A 23,025-nucleotide genomic window follows, 5' to 3' on the forward strand; every position below is an offset into this window, starting at 1 on the left:
AATGGATTTTTGTTTGCCTTTTTAAATTTTTGGCTGGAAATTTGTGATCACACCAAAGTGCAACTAACACTCGTGATTAGTTGATATAATCGCATTGATATAATGCGGTAAATGATGATAGTGGTAATAAACCTAGAGCCACACAATTTCGAGTGAAGAAGATGCACATGTAGATTTACATTACTTTGCTTCGCTTATCATCGTCATTCAGTTTCTGAGATGCGAGAAGAGGCGCTCCATTCACTACCTAGAACCGTAGAAGACCGGCGGTTTGCTGCTTTTGACTATCGAGATGCGTTTGTAACTAATGTTTCCTTAACTACCGGTCTCACTGATCGCGCACTTCCCTTACCGCCTGGTAGCGGTTCTAGTTTACGGGGCAATGTGTAGGCAAAAAGCATATCATCAAAATATCAAGGAAACTTCTTGATACAAGGGATGGATTTTGCATGTTTGTCTTTTTATCAAAATGGGCCGTTTCATTACTGATTCTCCTTTTCCTGTCCGAAGGTACTCTTCCGAGCGGACCACACATGCATGAAGATTGCATCTATTATCATTTCCACGTGCGCAAAATGGCGCGGCTTCCTTACTTACCGCGATTGAATGCTGCAACGGTGGCAGACTTCGGTACATACCGCTTCCGGCCCGTGAACGGCCTCGACGAACACTGAGTTGCGCTGCTGAGACCACGATTGAATGCGTATCATTTACGTGGCCCATTCGTTGCCATTCCAGCACCACCCGTTAGCGGTCTTTGTGCTCCTTTACCGCCAGCAAGATCCGCTAAAAATAAAACCACAAAATACACCATCGTTCGTTTACGTTAGTGAAAGATAATATAAAAACATTCTTTTTTTTTTTAATAAACCTTTCATTTTTTCAGCCTTCTTCAGCTCACGCATTGCACGGCCCCGCTTGTCAAGAATCAGCTTATCAACGCGCACGAAAATGCCATGCTTTGGACGGCAGTCAAAGTATTGGATGCCTTGCACGGTTCCGTCATTTTTACCAGTTGGCGTATCGAGCTCCACTCCGATCCAAGTTCCTCCCTGTGATGAGAGAAAATCAAAATTTGTAAGAAAAAAAAACCCGTAACCAATTGCAATGCAATAGCCGCTGCATTTACTTGGAAGTGAGTGGCACCGATAAAGGCTATCACACCGCTCGTGTTGTAGGGCCTGATTTGCACGGATTCGCCAACTACCACCCAGTCGGGAATGATTTCCTGCTTGCCTGGCGTCGAGGAAAAGCTGCTTTCCATCACTGAAAAATAGAAATAAAAGGCGGTATTGATAGAAAATTGTCTTTTAAAATCCCAAAGACCACAACCCACCGTCTGAGGAGTGTTTGGTATTTGCTGAGCTTTGATCGCTTTCTTCACTCTCGTCTACCATCTGGGTCGATTCGCTCAAAGTCGTCGAATCAGCAGACTGAGTTTGTTCTCCGCCTAATCCTTCATCCTCTTCGTTTTGTTGCTGCTGTTTCACTGTTGCATCGGCAGATTCAACTGATCTGCTGTCTTCAAACGCTTCAATGTTGGCATCCTTCAGGAACGGATTGACGCGCTTCGGTGCGTCACTCGGGACTCGTGCAGTTGGACTGCTGCTGTAACTGTCCATGCTCGCCGCCATTAGCGTGGCTTCCGAGGCGGAGGTTGAGGTCGTCGGAGAGGTCACAGATTCCTCCTCCGATTTGGCATTGGTGCTAGCGGACATGATTTGATCCTGCATTCTGTTGGACGGCGACATAGTATCTGGAAGAAGGACAAATAAGACCATTTGTTTTTTTTTATTATCATTCACCTCTTCCACATGCACACATTGCAATATCTACCAGGAGTTTCTCCGACGCTTAGTGACCGGATGGAGTATGTGTCATCGTTGGTAAGGTTGCTGCACGACACGGCTTGCGATCCATAGCCACTCGAAGTAGACGAGCTCATGCTAGGTGTCATGGTTTGATATTTCGTCCCATTACCACCACTGGCACTACCACCCGATACCGGCGCCGATGAGATTCCACCCATAGACGCCGATTCCACCTTCGTTTTACCGGCAGCAAACTTTCCACCCGTTGCATTCGTCCCTTCGGCAGCCGTCGATTGACTACGCTTATCGATGTCAATAAACGATTCGACGGTATAGGATGATTTCATCTTCGACAGTGATGGTTTCTTGCCCATTGGCTGCTCGTAGAAGTCGTTGTAATCGGCATAATCCGGCTCACTGAACCGATCTTCGCCTTCTTCCTCGTAGCAAATCTGCTTGATCAACGGTTCCTCGTGTAGAGTCGTCATCCTTTGGGCCAACTTACTCGCCGCTGGTGACGCTAAGGGTTGGAAAGACAACAACATTTCACAAGATAAGCGCTAGATGTTCAGATTATGGTCGCAAAATGCTACAGCATTTCGAAAAAAAAATCCAAAAAATATAAAATTTAATAATAATTTGTGCTGAAACATACCACACGAAAAAAGGAAACAGATTCAGAATCAAAAAGAATCACCAAATTAAATATGAAAACAATATCCGTACAACAAAAACCACAAAATGGTAGCAAAAGAACTGAACAAGTACGAGAACATCAGGTACATAATCGGCTAACAAACGCAAACAAACAGGATACAGTTTATGGGCTACATACGTTTAGTTGGCTGAAGTCGCAAGGAATTCAGATTGATATTCAGATTGAGGAATGTGGGACGAGCTGCATTCCGTTGCGTAAGAGCGTGATTGAATGTAGAAGTATTCAGTGTCAGTAAGTGTTTTGTTAATAGAGTTTTGAATGTAATAGAAACTTCTTCAAACGTCACTAATAGGATCAACGTTAGTGCAGCGCACCGGGGCAATACAAGTATCTAATAGCAAGTAGGGAGCACTTTCAAAGAATTTTAACATCTTTTCCATTATTTTCTTCCGATCACAGCAAAGGACAGAGGCACGGTACACATCAAACAAACGTCAAGGTGGTGAATTAGATGTGACGAAAATCTAAACACGGACACAGGAACTATTAATGCGCTCAACCACCTACCTGCGCCGTAACCCGTTCCGGACGATTCCTCGCCATTGTTCTTCATCTTTTGCCTACTGTTGGCTGTCTCACGCGTACTTTGCGCTGCAAGAAAGGCAATAAATTTTGCGTTTAATAGTTCATCCTGCGCTACTCATCTCTGCGTCAATGATATCACTTACCATTGTTAAGACCCATCTTCAGGTCAGCATACGACTCCGAACGTCCAATGCTCAGCAGTGACTCGAACGATGCATCGAAGAATCTCATCTGCAATTAATCGAAGAGCAATAATTAGCGATGAACGAACTTTGCAAACTTTGATATTCAATCGCCAACAGTGTCGATAAGGGACAGTGTTGTTTTTGCGAATATGTTTCAATAATTGGTTACAATATAGATTCTACTTCGGAACAACGGGAAAAAGAAGATTTAAGCAGCATGATTGCTTAACATAATCACTACTTAACGACATTACAAACGGACATTTAAGCTTCCGATTGGAAAGCTTCCAACGCAAGCGACAAAATGCCCGTCGATCGATCGATCGGGACCAACAACAATTTTCTTCGCTAGTGATCGTCGCTTCGATCAAATATAGCTTCAGTCACGTTACAAGAGGCTAATGCAAAATACAAAATAATGACTGAGAAAATTAAAACATCAAGTAAAACGGAACCAAAATTCTACAATATTCAAATTTACTTCAAGAAACTATTAGGTTTTTAACTTCATTACCGACGCTTGAAGTAACGTTGATGTAGCCATCAAACAGAGCAAACTGAAAGCGTCAGCAATAATGTCGAAAACCAAATAACGCTAAACTGGACTTTTTCATATTAGAAATAATATAGAAAAACGCAAATTTATTTTTATAGAGACTAAATTACACATCCAGAGACACACTCTAAAAACACGACTTTCCGTCTAATGACCATCTACTTACTGTCCTCGAGGTGGTGAGACTCGTACTAAGCTCCCTGGCATCTTTTACGGCCTTTTTTGAGGTTCATGATCAACATTTCACGCATTTTGTTTTTTTTTTTTCGTTTAATTTGTGTACGTACGAATATGTTGAATTGCGTGAAACCCCGTCGGTGTGTCCGAATTGACACGAAAAACATTTTGGGTTGTGTCGTTTATCGGTGAGCAAAATTTACAAAATGCAGCAAAATTGATGTTTTGAGGATGAAGTGGTGGGAAATAGCATATTTATAAAGAAAACAGGTGAAATTTTGGAAAGGCATTTGCGCGTGCACAATGAAATTTTGTGTTATCATTATTTGTTCAGAGGTTGACGGTTGATTTCATTAAAGCATTATTATTAGAACGGATACATAGACACACACACAGAAGAGAGAGGAAATTTTGTATTTGGAAAAAAAACAATGTAAAAATTAAACGATGGAAAGGGCAAAGCACACATTGATAAGGCACATGTTTTATTTTTATTTTTGCAAAAGACAGAGTTAAAGAGAGAGAGAGAAGAGAAAGAGAAAAAGAGAGACAAAAACAATTGTTAGATGAAATGTACAGTTTGCAGACATACTATGAACGAAACTGGTTCATTAAACAATGGTTGGGGGGTAGCAAATATAGGTTAGGAAGAAAATTAGGGAAAAAATAAGAGGGGCGTAAGAGGGTTAAATTGCTTTTAAATATAGCACACGAGCAATAGTAATAGTAGTAGCAGCAGCAACAGCAGCATTAGCAAATGGTAACGAAACGATGGTACAAGGGATATTTAAGGGACAGATATGACATAATATGCCTCACTGGATTGCCGTACTTCTACCGACTTTCTATACCAGATTCTATAACAGAAAAATATAACAGATTAGATCAAATAATTGTGCCCTTAATTGCTAATCATTACTTCAAAAATATTGAGTTTTTAAAACTTTTTTTTTTCATCCGACAAGTAACTTCCTGTTTTACATTGAATAAGCGGTTTCGTATGTGATTTTTATACAAAATATGTTGACAAAACAAAAGTACCGACGAATGTGATTGGAAGATCGTCAGTTGTTTCAGATTTGGGAAATCTGGTATAGAATTATCCTATATGACCATGATGTTTTAACCAATTATAGAGAATTGTGGCAAACCAGAACGAGAGACAGTGTAAAAAAGACACAGAGAGTGAGGGGAAGAGCAATAGATGGTGTTTTATGCTCAAAGCAAAGACGCATATGATAATAATAAAATGAAAAAGAAATTAAAATTAAATTCGCCAGATCAGATTGCATGAATGCGGCATGTGGCAACACATACTCACACACACACACATATACATGGTAGGAAAGTTGCGTGTGACACGGAATGGTGATTATTTAGCAATGATGAAAATGCCGTCCGGAACAGAGTGCACAACAAAAAAGCTGGCTAATTTGTTGATTTTCATCCAAGATCCGTCGAGAACCCCCGAGACCGGAGAGATAACGATTGCCAGAGAGAGTCCACCCTGTGGCGTACTACTATCAAACGCCCTCTAGAGTCTTTCGAAATCGCAAACAGTTAACTTCAAAGCGGATCTAGCAAAAAATTAAGCAGCTGAGCGACGAGCGTACGACAGCCACGCGTCCTTACAACGAAACAAACAAAACTAAAGCGCCTCCACTGGAGCGCACAGGACCGCATAAGGGAAAGGACCACGGGAACGTGGTAATGATGGTAGTGGTGGCTGTAGGTGTATATCAAATACCACGTACCTGTGAGAAGTTTGGCACACTGGCCGTCTTGCGCATAGAAAGTGCCGGTCCGCGCACCTGTTCCAGCTCCTTTACGGCCACACTCTGCCTTAGTCGATCCAGCGTCAAAATGCTCTCCACAGCCGATACTCCTTTGGTATATTTTTCTGCAGAACACAACAGTAAAAACCCAGATTAGGAAAGTATACACTCATTTGAATAGCTAAAAACGTACCGATGTATGTTTCGCCATCGCTTGCTGAACAATCATCGCCGGTGGCGGCTATCTGTGCCAAAGACTCACGATCCTCCAACTCTTCGGAGGCCTTTGGAATGTTGGAAACTACCTCATAGGTTACACCCGACTGTAACGACAGTGACTCCGCTCGACCAATGCGCAGCTTCTTCAGCCGATCGGTAAAGCTCTGTCGTTTGTAAATGTTCAGTGCAAGCCGCTTGCGCAGCACCAAATCCATCGGTGCCGGATGCGAAAGTCGCACCGTCGTCTTCAGAATCAGGTAAACCCGTTCATTCGCTTCCGTGATGCGGTTCAGTGCCGGACAGTCGTGAATCGACGAGTCCCAGCTACAGATGGCGCAGATATCCTTATCCAGATGTTGGATTATCTGCAAATTGTAGAACTTGTTGCCATGCTCTTTAGGCAAGATCGAGTTCAAACCAGCGAGCGGGACCTCGTCGTTCGAAAGACCCTGCGTCGAAAGGTCGTCCGCGTTGAGATCGAGAAACAGAACAGGAACGTGTGGTTCCATGCCGAGCGGTGGATCCCAGGACGCAGGTGCACCAGGAATTCCTGACCCAGGAGCCGGTACCAATACCGCATTTCGCTCTTCCGTCAGTGAAACCCACTGATTCACCAAACTCTGCTCACGCTCCTTCTCCTGCTCCGTCTTATCGTCTTTGTTGATGAGCCGCTGTATCTGCTGGTCAAGATACTGACGCCGCCGCCCAAGCGCTTCACTCCATTTGTCCCGTAACACGGTAAGATCTTCCTCCTGATACGAGTCCATAGGTTTCTGTAGCTTTGAGCGAACGGTTACACATCCCATCGACACGTTGATGATCGACTGGCAGATGATAGGCAAAGTCCCAGAGTTTTGCACCGGCTTCACACGCACCATGACACGTCGTTGGAATCCTTGGCGTAGCTGATACACTCCACCGGTCAGCATGTCGCGAGCGCACTGAACCTCAACCGGAGCCCAATCACCATTATCGTTCAGCTCATGAATCTCGACCCACAGTTCGATCTTGCGTGACAGTTCAGCCCAACGATCGGCCAGCGAACGTGCCTTTGCCTGTTGCTGCTCAACCTCCCAGTCCTTCATGCGCGAAAATCCGACCGACCGATGGCCCCACACCTCAATCGAGAGGGCACCATCGGTGCAGTGCTCCATAAACTCTTCGTTCATTGTCACCACGTAGTCCGCTTCGTGATCGAACTTGAACGTTATGTTTTGGTTGTGCCCCGCGACCTCTTGATTGGTGGCCGGCACTACCGCCACCTCGTGGTTCCAGAACGAGTACTGACAGAACACAAAGTTGGACAGATAGAGCGGCAGTCCAGACGCTTGCTTGATGCTGATTCTACAGCTGATCTGATTGCTGTTGGTCGGTGGTGGCGGTGATGGTGTATCGGGCGAATCCTCATCGTCCTCGTGACTGTCGCCTGAACTCTCTGACGCCGACTCACACATACGATCCTGCGGGAAGGTCCCGGCTACTCGGCTTATTTCCACCTGCAACCGTCCGGCCACTTCACCCTGCTGACTAATGATCGGCGTGTGGTACTCCAACTTCACGTCGTGGAATAACACCTCCAGGAAAATGTTTGCTACACCGATGAGGTTATGATTTTCCTGCGACTCGTAAAACGGATCCGACTTTGCTTTCGCTTCCTCCATTGCAGCCAAATGGCGCTCCTTGTAGTCTTGGTACATGTCGCGCATATCGATTAGTTTGTTTTCCAGCTTTTCCATGCTCCAGATTTGGCTGCCTGAGTTCATGCGTCGAACCAAAATTGCTGGTTCGCTTACAAACGCGCCCCGTTTCCTGTTCGGACTGAGATTGGCCGGAGGTATCTGCAGCGTGACACTGAATTTTGTTTGCTTATCCATCTCTTCCGCCAGCACATTTGCCTCCTGTACAAGCGCATTGGCCCGTACGATATCGGTTTTGAGCTGGCCGAGTGATCGTTTAAACATCTCGTCTCTTTCCTGTGCCCACTTCTCCACGCGTAGCTGGCCCGTCGGTGTGTTTGGTGGCAACTTTCCAAGTCGGAACGGATCGTAAGGTGCGTACGGAGCGTACGGTGTTGTCGGCGAGAGGATGTTTCGCAACTGCTGGAACTGCTTCTCGTACTCCTGACGCTGCTTTTCGAGTGCCACCTGCTTGTCTTCTTCGTGCTGCTTCTCCAGCCGCGAGATAGCTGCCTGAATGGGATTGTTGCTTAACTCGTTCTGCATCAATTCTTCCTGCGCGTAGTAATAGTCGAGGTGTTGTGCCGGTGTCTGAGGTTCCGAAGCACCCATCGCCGCACTGTTTGTTGCCGATTTTGGACAGTTTACGCGGAAAAAGTGATGATTGCCCCACAGAATACGGTCACCGTGGTGCAGCGCCGTTTTGCCACTCATGACCGAACCATTCACGCAGCAACGAGCATTCTCGATCGGTTCCATGTACAGCTCACCGTCCTCGATCGTGATGAGACAGTGTTCGGGCTGGATGCCGAGACCAAGCAGCTGAATGTCGGGCTGCTTGCTGCCGCTACTGCTTCGGCCACCGATCAGTGTTTCCTCCTTCAGGTAGTACACCAGCAGCTCGTTCAGTGACGGATCGGCATTCAGATTGACCAGATAGTATTTGTTCTTCTCCACCTTGATGCCACTGTCCTGCACACTGATGCCCATCTTCTCGAGCGCCTGCTGCCGCTCGCTTTGGATCTGTTCCGTCTTCTCCAGCTTCTCTTCCCACGTTTGCGAGATCTGCTTCATGAGGTTCTCGCTTTCCGCCAGCTTATCGTGAATGTCGACGCGCTTCATGTCACCGAAGTTGTTGCCCGTCGCGTGCTTCAACATCTCACGCAACGTTTCCACCTCCTTGCGGAGCTCACGGATGATACGTGCATTTGGATCCTCATTAACCACGGCATGGTTGACGATTCGCTTCGCCCGATCAGCATACCGAAGCGTGGACAGTGTCTCCTCGTAATTATCGGCCGCTGGTGATAATGTTGCCAACATGACCGTCTTCGAGTTACCACCGAGATTGTCCTTTAGCAACCACGTCAGTACCGAGTCACGGTACGGCACGAATTTATCTTTGTTCTTACCGCCACCACCACCGCCCCCAGTACTGTCCGCTAGCTTCGATATCACCAAACCGAGCGTGGTAAGACTTTTGTTGATATTTGAGCCCTCTTTTAGCCGATCTCCGACGGCTCCAGTTTTTACCGCGCGCTCACTACCGGCTAAATCTACCAGCGATACCCGTGACACCTTTTCACCCGTTACCCCGGATAGTGTGTCGATTAGTGTCTGCGTCAGCACGACTGTGAAGACTGCGTGCGAGCGGGACGATTCCGAGTTCATGTTCGTTGCCGCGACCGTACGCGATTTGTTACCTTCTGCCATCAGGTTATCAATGTCCTAAAAAACAAACAGAAAAACATATAGTATGCTGTATAATTCTAAAGCAAATGAGCTGTACGCACACTACACACAAAAACTACACACGGAAACGGAAGCCTTGACCGGTGTGTCGGGTATCGATGAATCATCGCGCTTCGAAGCGTACGAACGAGCAACCCCTTCCCAAGGGCAACATCAATTATGCTGCAGGTCGGGTCGAGTAATTGAGTGGTGATTGCGTTTGGGCAAAGCGCAAACATTGCTAGATAACGCCATAACAAAGTGTTATGGAAAGAGGGTTTGACTGGCAAACAAAATGCTGTTCCCAGTTTGCTCGGTGCAACGCGAGGTGCGTTATTACCGTCGCTTATCTACTGCTAAAAGGACAAACCTTTTACTAAAACGATACTAAACCTTCCCTAGAGGTCGCAGATGCAACAAAGTGAAGCTTCTACCACGCCCGAGTAACAACATGTCCTCTCTATCCTATACTAAGTCGGGGACGTACATAATCTGAAGTGTAAGCTTTTTTTTAAATACTACATCATTTCAGTGACACGCTCTTACCAGAAATGAGGTGACAGCCAGCTGCGATAGCCCATCGACATACGGGCCGAGCACGTTATGCTCGCGCACCTTCAATGACTGTTTGGCAGTTTTCGGATCAAGCAGATCGTGCACCTTCTCATTGTAGATCTCCATGTAGGACACTTCCACCTTGTAGCTTAGCTCGTCCGTCTGTTTCGCTGCGATCGATGCGAACAGCTCGTCGCACAGCCTCGGAATGATGCCTTTGCTGTCCTGGCCGCCCATCATTGTGTACGATTTGCCCGAGCCAGTTTGGCCGTATGCGAAGATGCACGCATTGTAGCCCTGGAACGCATTCTCCAGAATGTCCCGACCGATGTTGTTGAAGACCAGCTCCTGTGACGCAAAGTTGTTCGCGTTGGCATCGGTCGAGTAGAAGCAGTGATCAAAGGCGAAGATTTTGGGTGGTTTCCTGTAACGATACAGAGTGCAAATATTGTGCGTTAGTAACCAAGCTACTGTAATAATATTGCAAAACAATGGTGGTCATTAAAGAGCGGTACAGAGTCGAAACATGTGCCCCGTCAACGAAGTGTGTTTCAAAGAAGTGGCCCATTCTGCCGAACACAGTCATGCTCTTTGTGGCAACGCCTGTACTAGCAGCTTCCCTCTATTTACGGGCACAGAACACAGATTATCGCTAACGAGAGTGCACTTCATCTAAAAGTGCTGAAGTTGCTTCCTGTTCTCAGACACGTTCATGGTGGTGGTGGTCACCACGATTCTCATATGATGTATATTTGATGCACTTTCCTGCAACTCTTGTGTGTCTGTGTGTATGGGAACTAGTCAGTAGTCGCGAGTGATTATCTTCATACAAGAAGCTTGTCGCTAACACGGTGCACCCGAGACGTCGGAAAGCATCAATGTTAAGCAACATTAAAAAAGAACATCCAAGCGGTGACCTTTTTCTACTTCAACAAGATTTTTTCCCCACAAAACCCCAAGATACGAAGAACTTTATGACGACAAAGCCACACATTTACGGGATCCTTCTCCATCGGGAGAGTAGTTAAGGGAGATAAAAACTTTTCATTTAAAAGTCTACTCCAATTAAATTCTCCAACGCCTTCGTCAGCTGACGGACGGCGGTCAGTGTTCTCGAGTGTTGTGAAGCTTCCCTTGTGCCTTCTTCCACACAAACTCACCCCTCCAATATGACACTTTCGCTTTAATTGAAAAATAATCCCCATCAGCAAAACCAGCAAAGAAAAAAGAAACAATCATTATGGAAATATTCTTTGACGCGTACAAGAGGGGGTGTATCCTCGGAAACGACCTTCTTCTTTATGTGCCGAAAAGAATTCCAAAATTGCAGTTTGTTAACTGTTTTGTGAGACCCGGCTGCTGCCGTTTTTACCACTGCCACCACCCTACAAAACCCATTTTCCAATAATGCGCCTTCTTGCGCTTTTTGGACGATGTACGAAAAGGAGAAGAAAGCAAAAACGCACCAAGGTTCGTTCCATCATCAAATCATGAAGCCCCAAAAAGAGAGCGGCAAAAAAAAAGGCTCGAAAAACGATGTAATGAAAAACGCATCCCACCTTCGGTCGGGGTCGGTGAGTGAGCGTCCCAAGAGAGCCTTCAGGTGGAGGGATGGAGCGGCTGGACGGTAAGTTTTTCCGAGCGGTCCATTTGTTGCTTGCTTGCTCCGAGGTGCCGGTGGTGCTTGTGTTGCGCCAATTGCGCCAGTAATTTTTCTTTATAGCGAGGTTTGGCTTCCTCGGAGCTGTGAGTAACCATCCCCTACCGAAAAAGCCACTTACTACATATCTGCCATCTTTATTCACCGCAGGTGTACTGCACCGTATGGCTGTGTGAGGTGTTACCAGCGTGTTTGTGGTTCGTTGGGGAAAAAAACGACGGTTGGCAATCGCATAAAGCCCGCGCAAAAAAAAAATAACACACAAACACTCACAGAGACAAACCCTCAAAGAAGGAAGAAAACAAATCGGACACCCCATGTTTCTGCTTCATTCGTTGTGGGCGCGTGGCCACCACTCTGAACCACCTTCAGAGTTGGATCGTTGGCGGGTGCTTTCGAGAGTTCGAGAGTTTCCTTCCAAGGTTTCCTTCAAGCTACTGAACTAGAGAAATATAGAAGAAAAAAAACGGTCTCACCTTCGGTAAGACACACATCCGCACACACACACAAAATTGGAAAATATCTTCCACCTTCCTCCTCTTGTTCGGTTTTCCAACGCTTCATGCACCGAACAAAGTAGCAACTTATTAACACACAACTGGCCGCCCCACTTTTGCAGAGACTCTGTCTGATTCGAGGATCAACCGTGATCGTTCGCGGTGTATTTTTGTGCTTTATTTTTTGTTATTAATACTTGTGCGCTGCTTCTCGTCATTTGATGTAATCGTTGGATGCATCTGTTTGACTTGCATGGACGGTGTATTAAATATAACATTTTGCCTTTTGTTTCACTCCATCTGCGGCGCTATTGAAAGTCACTGGTAATGAGAGTTTTCTTGAGCGTGTTTTCGCGAATCGGTTCGGTTTCGTTCGGTGTCGGTTGCCTGTTGGGTGTATCGGAAAGCCACGCAGAGTTGGATACTTCAAGCCACACGTAATCATGCCCCGCGCAAGTTCGATGGCTGATGACGTTTACGATGAACTGGTTACACCTGCACAGGTTCAGACATTATCGAACGATTATCAACCGTTCGAGCTGTCGATCTGTCACATAACTCTACTGTATCACCGCGACGTCAAAACATGTCGTACTAGACGATGTGGTGTCAGCAGTAAGAGAGCAAACAACTATTTAGCAAGCATCCATCTCCAGTACCCGAGAAAAATCAGCGAGCCAAAGTTTGGCGTTCAAATTAGGCCAACAACAAGCACACAGTTCCGCCGTTTGACGGTTTACAGCAGCGCTATAATCTCAAAATTTACATCAAACCCCGGACCCAAAAACCACACCCCGCGGTAGCGTAGATTTGGAAAGTTAAGCTTTCCACGCGGGTCAAAAAGACATGGTGCAATTTCGTGGCAAATTACTTATCTTTACGACGAGGAACACTCTTTATTGCACGTGGGTGCTTGCTTTACGGATTCCAAAAGGCTACACATCGTCGTTGATGTTGGCCCATTTTGTGACCCTCAAAACAACTATAATTAATGCAGTTACGCACCAGAGAACAGTGCCAGAGCATGTGTGTGTGTGTTAGTGTAGGTCGTATATTTGATTTTTGATACGATCGCACAAGACATTCTCTTCAAGCTTTCGCATTGTTTTGCACTACTTTTAGACAGTTCGAGCAAAAGAAGAACATCAAAACAACTCATGTCAGTAACTTCAATAGTTTTAAGGCTGTGTCCACTGTTTAATAAAAAGCCTTCTATAAAAAAAATGCCTCCAGTTAAAACCTCAAAATCCGAAAGCTTCTCGAATACAATAAGACACCCTTCAATCCTCCAAACACCGTGATTCTACCAAGGTGTGATTGAAAGTTCCCAAGAGACCGTCGTAATGGGCTTATTTATTCGCTGCCGTTTATCGACGGAAATGGAGCCCAGGCCCAGGACAACAGCTTCTACTAGTTGGCCCGCTACCATCATGATGGGAATTTATGAGACAAAGTAATTAAAAATATTAGCCTGCGCCAGGTGGCAATACTGGACAGGCGACAAGCAAATAAAGTCACACATTACGAAGAAAGGGAAATCCTTCCCGAACATGCCGCCGTCGCCGCCCGCCGCCTGCTCGACAGATTTGTGCCACACCTGGTTCGGCGAACAGTTAACTGAACTCGGACTCGTTGGCTGACTGACTGACAGGGGGAAATAGTATTTCCTACTTCTTTCCATTGTCCTCCTTTCACCTCTTTTTCTGTATGAATGGATTGTCCTTTTACCCGTCAGCTGAAAATTAATTTTCTACCCCTTCTAGAATTCTAGGTTTCCCATCGGAGGATTCATGCCTCACTCACACACACACACACACACACACACACACACACACACACACACACACACACACACACATTCATTTAGAATTGCGTGATGAAATGCCATAAAAGGAAGCTCATCGTGCTACGTTCTCCACCCAACCAGTTTTCGCCCCATTTCTTCGACAGGGGATGGGTAGTGATTTTCCCGCTTTACATCCACCGGATCCACATACATCCGGATACATCGCAAGACGAACTAAAAAAAACCAACCGTCAAAAGCAGCAGTTATCATGCAAAATGATCTCTGCCAAACCAGTGCAAAACCAACAACGAGCAGCGCACGCTTGGAGCTTTGCTTAGGACGCGATTTTTTATTTCGCACACCATCATCATCAACATTATCATCATCATGATCGCGAGAGGGAAAGAGAGGAGGGCTCTTCGCGTGTTTTTTGCAATGAAAACACAGTTCCAATCCAGTGATTGAATTAGCAGCAACATCGTTCGGAAACTTTTAACACAGGGAAAAGAGTTTTGGCGAAAGAGTTTGTCTTTAACCACTGTTTGGTGCCACTTGTTGTCGGTGATCGGTGGACACAAGTTGCATCCCCTCCCCAAGAAACACATGCTGCCTAACACGGTTGGCAGATTTTGACTTTAGTTACGTTTTGGGCATCGTTGTGTTTATTGTTTTGCATTTGCATACATTTGCTGGACGGGCAAACCGTGCCGAGGGATCTTCCGGACACGCCAGCGGGCGTGACGTTAGACGTTGAATTTTTTATCAACTCTAACAGTGCTGCTACTTGGCCGTGGAGAAGTTCGAGAAAGAGAGTTCTTACAAATTTTCCCATCCCCATTTCCAATACAGCACACCGTACTCTGCATGCTGAATGAGCAGTCGCTGGTGTTCGAACAGAATGATATTTTGCATATTTTCTACCCGTTTATGACTATCATAGTTACTGTTCAAAGAGCCTTTTTGCGAAACTAATTGTCAGCAAATCATATCTTATCGTGCTGACCTTTCTGTTAATCACATGGATAAATTCTCATCTCAATCTTACTAATCGATCGATCGAATGGCACGTAATCTCTTCAACCATCTGACAGCAATTGCTATTTACTGTTGCTTTTCTGCACTCCGGACGAAAGAAATCTTTGGTCTGTGTCTCTTTACACATCACCAGAATCGAGTTACAACCTTTTGCCATGGAATACCATGACAAGAAAACATTAACCGGTAACGAAACAAACTACAAGAGCCTTCGTCCCCAACACCCAAGGGCTAAGAATGGGGTGAAATAATGAGGCAATTCCCTAACTAAATGCCAAACAAACCGATTACTTCTTTCCTGTGCGGCTATCGGAGAGAAACAAAACAAAACCGACCTTCATGAGACTCCATGACATGAGAAAGTACAATCTAACGTTTGCCACCGTCCAGCTTCTTTTGGTGCAAAACCAAACAACCGAACGACAAACATGATGTTCCGTCGGCGTTCTACGGCTTCGGGCGGATCAGTTATTGGACCTGTTGAACGATTTTCCCCGATGGTGGCTCGTGGCACTAAGATTGCAATGATTACGAGCAAATACTAACCGGGGCCGGAGTATGATTCGGAGTCGTGTTCTCTATGTTGGAAGGAAAATTCGATTATATCACATGCCGACCGGATTCAGAGTTTGGATAAATAAATTTCTCGACATTATGGTGCAAAAAGGGTTAGGAGCCTTCTTTTTTAGATGCAAATAGAACAGGAAACCGATGGTCGTTTTGGGTAAGATTTTTTTTCCAAAAAGAACCCTTGCTTTCTCTCTAAGCTCCATAACATCAATGTGTTCATGAGCTGAGGAATCATTAATTTCTATGTTCCTATCATCATCTGCCGAAATGGCTTGCATGAAACTTTGGACGAGAATCTTAATTCTATTTATTAGTTTTTCCTCAACATTTTACATATTCTCCTTTCAAACATTTTCCTTTTAGATGTTATCATTCATATCGACTTTGCCCATCGTGAACTTTTTGTGTTGGTTAATTTAAAGGTCAAAAAATTTTTCTAGAAAACCCAAGAATAAAACGAACTTATAGCACACAACTTCAACGTGACAGTCGCGATTATAAAGCTGTTGAGCCGGGTCTCGAAACACCCATTTTTTATGCTGCACATAAGAGACCCTAACCGCCACCTCGCACCATGTGCTTCAGCGTTTAATTAAACTTTAAACCGTTCTATTTTACATTATCGTGAAAGTAGCGATAGTGAAACTGGTTTACGGTTAGGTGGCCCTTATCGCAACTGCGATAGCAATAAGCCCACACTGGACGCGACAGGTTGAAATGCAACGTTTTCCCCACAATAATATCTCCTCTCACGTTTGCGTTGCCCTCTGTTGGCATGTTTTTTTTTCCTTCCCTTTTGAAATGTATGTTGATTATCGCACCGACTGACCTGAACACGTCCATCGTGTCTCGACCGACCGACCAGCGCACCCCGCGTATTGGTAGGCGGCCTGCGCGACCAGGTGCACTACCAGGACACGGAGTGTTGAAAAAACCCTTCAGCACCGAACTGGGGATGATACTCGCACCGAAAATTCGTCTCCTCCCCGAACACATATTCCACCACAACCGCAAAACGTCAAGAAGGTGGTGTTTGGTTTAAATGATAAGAAATTAGAGCATTGAAAGGCAGCGAGCACATACACAGAGCAATGGCGATACCCCATGGTGCACGGTAGCACAGAGAAATACAACATCAAATGCATCGATTTTTGGCCAACTCCACTCCCTTTCGCTAACTGTGGTAAAGCTTTGAATGGAACGACGACTTCCGTGTGATTGCGATAGCGTGACCGATCGATTGAAATTCCCAAGAGACAAGCAACACACATTTTTCATTTTCCGATCAGACACTTTGGGGTCGGCAATTCGGCCTCATATGTGCCTCAACAAAACACACTCACGCACACAAAAAAAAAAGTCAAGGAAAAGCACATGGCGAATGCGATACGATATGAGATCACGATAAAAAGGTGAGGAAAAGTTTTCTCCCAAAATCGCTTTGAAAATCTATCTTCCACCGAGACAAGATAAACAGTACAGGCAAGAAAAATGAGAGTGCGTAATATCTTGTACCATCCCCTTGGGAGGGATTTGGCTCTTCGTTCGGCGAAAGCCCCATCTTCCAGACGAAAGAAATGGAACGAGCCGACAAACTGGAAAAGCGTACACACCAACTCTTTCCGACGGATTTAATGACTCTCGGCTCCATTATACGACAGAGCAAAAGCAAGCAAAAGGAAGAAGCAATTCCTTCCTGTGAGGTGATTTTCCAGAGTCTGCTCCTCCCCAGCCAGTAGTAGTAGCTGCGATGTTGGCACAACAACGCGCTTGTTGGAAGCTTCTCTTCTTACAGAGGACGAACACGTCCTGCCTCGTTGTTCCTATCGACGATCGTTCCAGACTTGCTGGCATCGAATTATGTGTGCAAACTGCCATTCCCTACCAATCCCGAGAGAGGCAAAGTGTCTCGTTGTGAGAAAAAAAGGAAAAAAATAGTCCTCCTCTTTCTCGCCTCTTATCACATCCCAGCCGGAAGAAAGACGATGCCAACAAAACGCGAGCAAAATGAATATATGTAGTATGTCCCTATTTTATGTGTAATCCCATATGCCCATCGAACGATGAAACGGACGCAGCCGGAGATGAGGGGATCGGCGAACAGTGAATGGGAGGATTATCCTTATTTTCGGAGGAGCAGAATATTAAGCCCCAGCGGCCCTTGTTTGGCCTGAAGAAAGTTTAAAAAGCTGTCAACTTAAGCACCACTAAAAAAAAGGCAAGTGCACGATGCCGCACATGACACATGCACTACACACGCGGTGAGTTGCAGTTTTTCCTTCCACATTTCATGCAAATTCAGCCCCAACAATCACATGCTGTTTGCGAGAAAGAAAAACAGCCCTCCATCCAACGAGATTGAATTGCAGCAAAAAACAGGGTTGTGTGTCTCGGTTGGCTCGAAAATTCTTATTTCACAACACCGGCCGAGATATATAAGGGTTCTCACCGGGTGACTGACGGGTTCGTGCTAATTTTGTTGACTTTTTGACACCTTAACATCACCATGCACACACACACACCTTCCACCGCTGATTCCGCCGAGGGCGCGAGCAACCGAAGGTCTCTGGCATAAAGATTATATCAACTTCGTCGCGGTCAATAGATAACGCGTTTTAAAAGGTTTTGGCGAGTTTAGGTCATCGATAAAATCGGTCATCTGTTCATCGACGGGGATGGTGCAAGAACTTTATTTTATCAAACTCAAAAATTGACTCATAACGATAATGTAATGTAAATGATCAACAAAAGCGACGTCTCTCGGAAAGACATCCACGTGGTAGCAGCAGCAGCAGCAGCAGCAGCAGCAGTGGCAGCTCCACCACCTTCGCCCTAATGAAACCCACAGCTGAATTATTGATTGCAGAAAAATGGAAGTAAAAGGAAGTGTGATTGCTTGATGCGATGGAGACGGGAAATCACTATCACCCCACCTGTACTCCTAGCTCCCCATAGCATAGCCCCCCCCCCCCACCCGGGAAGGAGCGCAGAAGCGGGTGTTCAACAAAGCCTCGTGTCTTTCGATTGTGCAATGGGGCTGATCGAACACACAGCCCCAAACGACAACTGTTTCGCCTTCTCCACACAATCTGGTATCCTTTTCACCTGGGTCGGGGAGGGTCGGAGCGCTGTATAAAAGACCTTCCGCACGACCACGGCTGGTACAGTGACAACGTAAGCGGTGTTGGTAGATCTCATAGAAGCAGCAGCAGCAGTCAAAGCCAAAGAAGCAAAACGTGTGGTGCGCACACGGAAGGACACCGCCGTTCGTCATCGGGGGGGGGGGCCCTTTATAGCTTTGCCGACATGCCGACCGATTAGATGCAATGTTTGAAATGCGAGAGACTCACCGTCCATTTCCTGTGCAGATGGTCGTGGTTGTGGTGGTAGTGGTAATAGTGCTACTACTACTACTACTACTACTACTACTACTGCTAGTAGTTATGCTACTGTACGAAAATAAATAATTGTTATTTTCAGCCCAAGGTGACAGCACTGCCTGGGTCATACGGTTCCGTGCCAGTGCAAAAACCGTCCGTATCCAGCGTCGTACCAGGTCGAGCAGGATGACCCATCGTCTCCTGCCATCTGACGGTGGAGACGGTGGTGGTGGATGAGCCTGCTGCCACCGTTCGATCACCACCAACTCCTCATCTTCTTCATCCTCTTCACCGTTGGCCATTCTCTTTCGAAGAGCTCACACTATCGACCGCACTATCACAACGCACCGCAGAACGCAGAACCAAAAATCACCAAAACGGTTGACCCGAAACGTTTGACGACTTACGACGAGCTGCACACGCGGGAAAAGAAGTAGAAGGTGCTTAAAAACCTCACACAAAACCCCCAAAGACACTCGGCCGTGCGCTGTGAGGTATACTGAATTCTGAAGGTACGAACGACCCCACCTACATCACACGAGCCAGTTACCGACGCGAGTGGTGCGCGGGTAGTTTTGGGTCGATTTTCGATTTCGTATCAACCCCACAAGCCACGCAATCGGAGCTGCGCGCCTCACGTTATTCCACCGTGGTCCCATCCGATGGTAAAGCATTTCCGTTGCAACATTACGATATGAATGTGTGTGAGTGTGGCAGGAATGTGCGTGCGATTGTTTTATTTCTTGCGCTGAGGCCAATGACAATATCGTGTCCTCCCGCAACAACCCACCAAGAATCGACGAAGGGAAGGTGGTTTGATTGCTTTTTTTGCTGCTGCTGCTGCTGCTGCTGTTGTCGTTCGTTGTACTAACCAACAAAAGCCGTTCCAAAAAGCTTTCGCAAGGACTCTCTCTTCGCCATCGTCATCATCAGTGGCAAGCGATGATAGCGAAGCGGAAAACTCATAAACGTAGCGCAACAGCGTTTCAGAAATCGCGCCGCCGTAAGCATCCATTTTCCGGGCAAAGGCTTGAATGAAGAAAATCGATGCACGTACGATGAAACAATAGCCACACAACCACACAATCCAGTGTGCGCTCGCGAAAATAGGACATGAACCCGATAGGGCCGAGAAGAAGAAACTGCCACTGTCCTTAAAGCAAATGTACCAGCAATACTTATGGGAAGGTTCATGATGTTGTTGGTGGTTTAGTAGAGAGTACCACTTCCATACAACTGCAAATTACTCTTTCTTCTATTTTCACCAAAAAAAAAATTATTATGATACTGTCATATAAATGGTACGGCACGGGCAGCACGAGTAGACGCTTACGAAGTAGAGGCTTGGGAAAACTGGCCTGGGCTTAAAAGAAACCACCTTTTTCGGTACAATGGATTTTCTACTACCCTCTGAAGGGAAAATATCGCGGAAAATGAAAATGAGTTGTGGGGGTATAGAATGTACAATACTCTCCCCACCATCGTACCCGTTGATGAATTGTGTGTAAACACCCTACACGAACCAACGACAATCATGAATAATATTTCTTTTTTTTTTCTTTCTTTCGCCGGTGACATTTTGAATGATTTATGCGCTTCCAAGATATTTTGCATACACTTAATTACCTTTGGGACCCCTGAATGATGTAGAGCTAGCACAAAAACATGTTCAAATTCAAAGCATCGCTAGTATGAGTAGTAATTGAGATGTTACTGTTTTGCTAAACAATTTTCAACAGTTATTTTAATTTATGTTGGGAAAATGTTGGCTTAAACGAGCTCACGCCAGCCATCGAATGGCTGGCTTACTAGACTTTCCGATACCACGTAGTAGGATAGTCAGTGTTCACTACGGGGGGACGGTCCGGATGGGATTTGAGCCCCGGTCCTGCCGTATGGGGCACCGCTTTCGCCTCGACCACCGGGCAGTCCCGATTGGCAGGATGTACAACAATCAAAAACCTCTCATATTTCCAATTTTGAGAAAAAATATGTAGAGAGGTAAATAAATAAATCATTCTTAGCTTCCTAGACTTAGCTTGAAGTGAACGAAAGGACGATCCGGACGAAGTTTTACGTTATTTATTTCATGCCAGTAACGTCTAAACGGTATACCATATAGCAGCTTACCGCCCTACAAACAGGCAGGTTATACCGTCCTTACTACTAACAAAATACTGTATGCCATCTTATCCACAATACCTTAGTACGACAACAGTATAATATACTTTTATCTCGAATCATAAGGATAATGCTCGGAGGGGTGGAGGGTTCATTCGTTTACATCCCGGTATGAGAATGACACCAGATAACTAAAACTCCTTTCAGACTGTTTAAGAGGTGTAGTAGCCTCGAAGGTGAAGATCGCTTAGGGTACAATCCTGCGATTTCTGGACAATTACATTCGAATAATGCTCTCCAATCTCATCAAATGTATATTGAAATGAGTCAATTGCAAATTTTGATTTCTTTACTTCTACAACTACTTTCAAAACAGCAAAACGACGGCTAAAACTTTTAAACCCTTGTATAATCCTTGTTTTGGCCTAGAAAAGCTGTAAGTTTTCCTACACCCAAAAAGGTGTTTCGGATATCCAATAAATCCCCTGACACACTGGAAACGATCGAAATTCCGGTCCTGTATCGAAATGTATCGAAGCAATCACTCAAGCATTATGGATCGTCTGTATTGGTTCGCAAGGTAACGAATGGAAGTTGTTTGGAGTTGGATACTTTTGTTAGTATTTTATGCTAAACCAACTAACATCCATCAAGACCACGCTACGTTCTAACTTGCTATAGTGCGTAAGAAGGAAACTTTACTACCCACATCTACTGCCCTTCAACATCAATCCCCCTCCAAGCTTAGGGACTCTAGCTTAGGGTACTTTTGCTTTCCATTTTACTCTTACGCTTTCAGGACGCCTTTCACGAACACCATTGGGGTGCGTGTGCACAAAGAGGTGAAGGCAGAACGTGCGTTTCAATAATTCTCTGTTTTGATTTCCGTTTGCGTTTTTTTTTTACTTCTTCCACTTCACTCTATCGTGCTCCCCCGTGTGTCCCTTTGTTCCTGGTCAATCATTCTAACCATTCACCAGTCGGACAAAAATGGGAAAGCTACGACCTCGGGCGCACACGCACATTTGGCTTTTTGGTTTTAGAGAGAGAGAGAGAGAGAGAGAGAGAGAGAGAGAGAGAGAGAGAGAGAGCACGTTGTCGAGTTTTTGCCCCCGGTTTTCGTTAGAGTTGGGTGAAACTTGCATATTTCATACCACAGTGGTGACGATGGCAGCTTGCTTGTGTATGTGTAATGTAGTGTACGTGTGTAAAGCCTTACCTTTCCATCTTGTCTAGGCTGGCAGGATATTTCAAAATCGTCTGTGTTCCATCCATTTCTATTACGTTTTCTGTGGCGAGTTCGAGTTCTGCAAAGGAAAACAGAGGAGAGCATGAATCAGAGAGAGGGGGTTAGGTATTGGTGTTGGGAAATTAACAAGAATAATAAAGTGCTTGATAATATCGAGCCGATGAGTGGCAAAGTGGCACATATGAAGCGCCCCTAGGTACTTCGGTAAGCGGCTTTTTCCGGTTTTGAATCAACGGAACACGACGAACCGGAAGTGATGCTCGATTCGAAATTCGTCCACCACGCCAGTGATGACTCTGTGCAGTAGACATGGCGTAGTAGTAGGCGGTCTATTCAAAGCTGACTAATGATTTCGACGTCACGACTGATTTCTCTCCTTTGTGCCTTTGTTCGATCGCCTTATGGATGGTTCACGGCGCGTCAGCTGCAGAGAACCGCCGCCTCATATGGTTGTGATGATGATTGGTGGCTATGAGTAATCTGCACGTAGCGAACAGCTGCACCATTTCATAAACACACGTCCAAATCCCGATTGACAACTTTTCATAATGCCACTTTGCGCGATTCTACCCGTGGCAGCTCCTTTCCCTTTCCCTCGTCATTCCCAAATAAAAAAGGGAGTTTCTTACCTCGCCGGTTGAACGGGCGAACCCGCACGGCTACTTTGATTTTGTCCGACATGATTTAATTCCGAGCCTCCGTTTGTTGATCACGAAGCGACAGACACACAGACAAGCACACACACACACAGGCACACTATCCTGAATGCTACTTCTCTACAAAAAAACGCGATGTTGG

General features: G+C 45.6%; 2 protein-coding genes across 6 annotated transcripts in view; both read right to left on the reverse strand.

Annotated features, from left to right (window-relative positions):
• Positions 1-23,025, reverse strand: part of LOC126562510 (glycerol-3-phosphate dehydrogenase [NAD(+)], cytoplasmic) — a 211,372-nt gene that overhangs the window by 177,550 nt on the left and 10,797 nt on the right. The window lies entirely within an intron of this gene.
• Positions 569-22,976, reverse strand: LOC126561308 (kinesin-like protein KIF13A). Of its 4 annotated transcripts, XM_050217372.1 has the most exons (14): positions 22,857-22,976; positions 22,198-22,285; positions 9,920-10,352; positions 5,941-9,370; positions 5,727-5,872; positions 3,962-4,012; positions 3,198-3,285; positions 3,037-3,120; positions 2,647-2,709; positions 1,837-2,331; positions 1,337-1,756; positions 1,130-1,266; positions 872-1,052; positions 569-786 (listed from the first exon to the last, which is right to left on the reverse strand). In XM_050217372.1, the coding sequence occupies exons 1-14, from the start codon at positions 22,906-22,908 to the stop codon at positions 707-709; spliced, it is 5,748 nt and encodes a 1,915-aa protein (XP_050073329.1). In that variant the 5' UTR covers positions 22,909-22,976; the 3' UTR covers positions 569-706. The 4 variants fall into 4 exon arrangements, with proteins under 4 accessions (XP_050073329.1, XP_050073330.1, XP_050073331.1 ...); XM_050217373.1 differs by lacking the exon at positions 3,962-4,012; XM_050217374.1 differs by lacking the exon at positions 2,647-2,709.

This window comes from Anopheles maculipalpis, chromosome 3RL, assembly GCF_943734695.1.
Source record: "Anopheles maculipalpis chromosome 3RL, idAnoMacuDA_375_x, whole genome shotgun sequence".
Classification (NCBI taxonomy): Eukaryota; Metazoa; Arthropoda; class Insecta; order Diptera; family Culicidae; genus Anopheles; species Anopheles maculipalpis.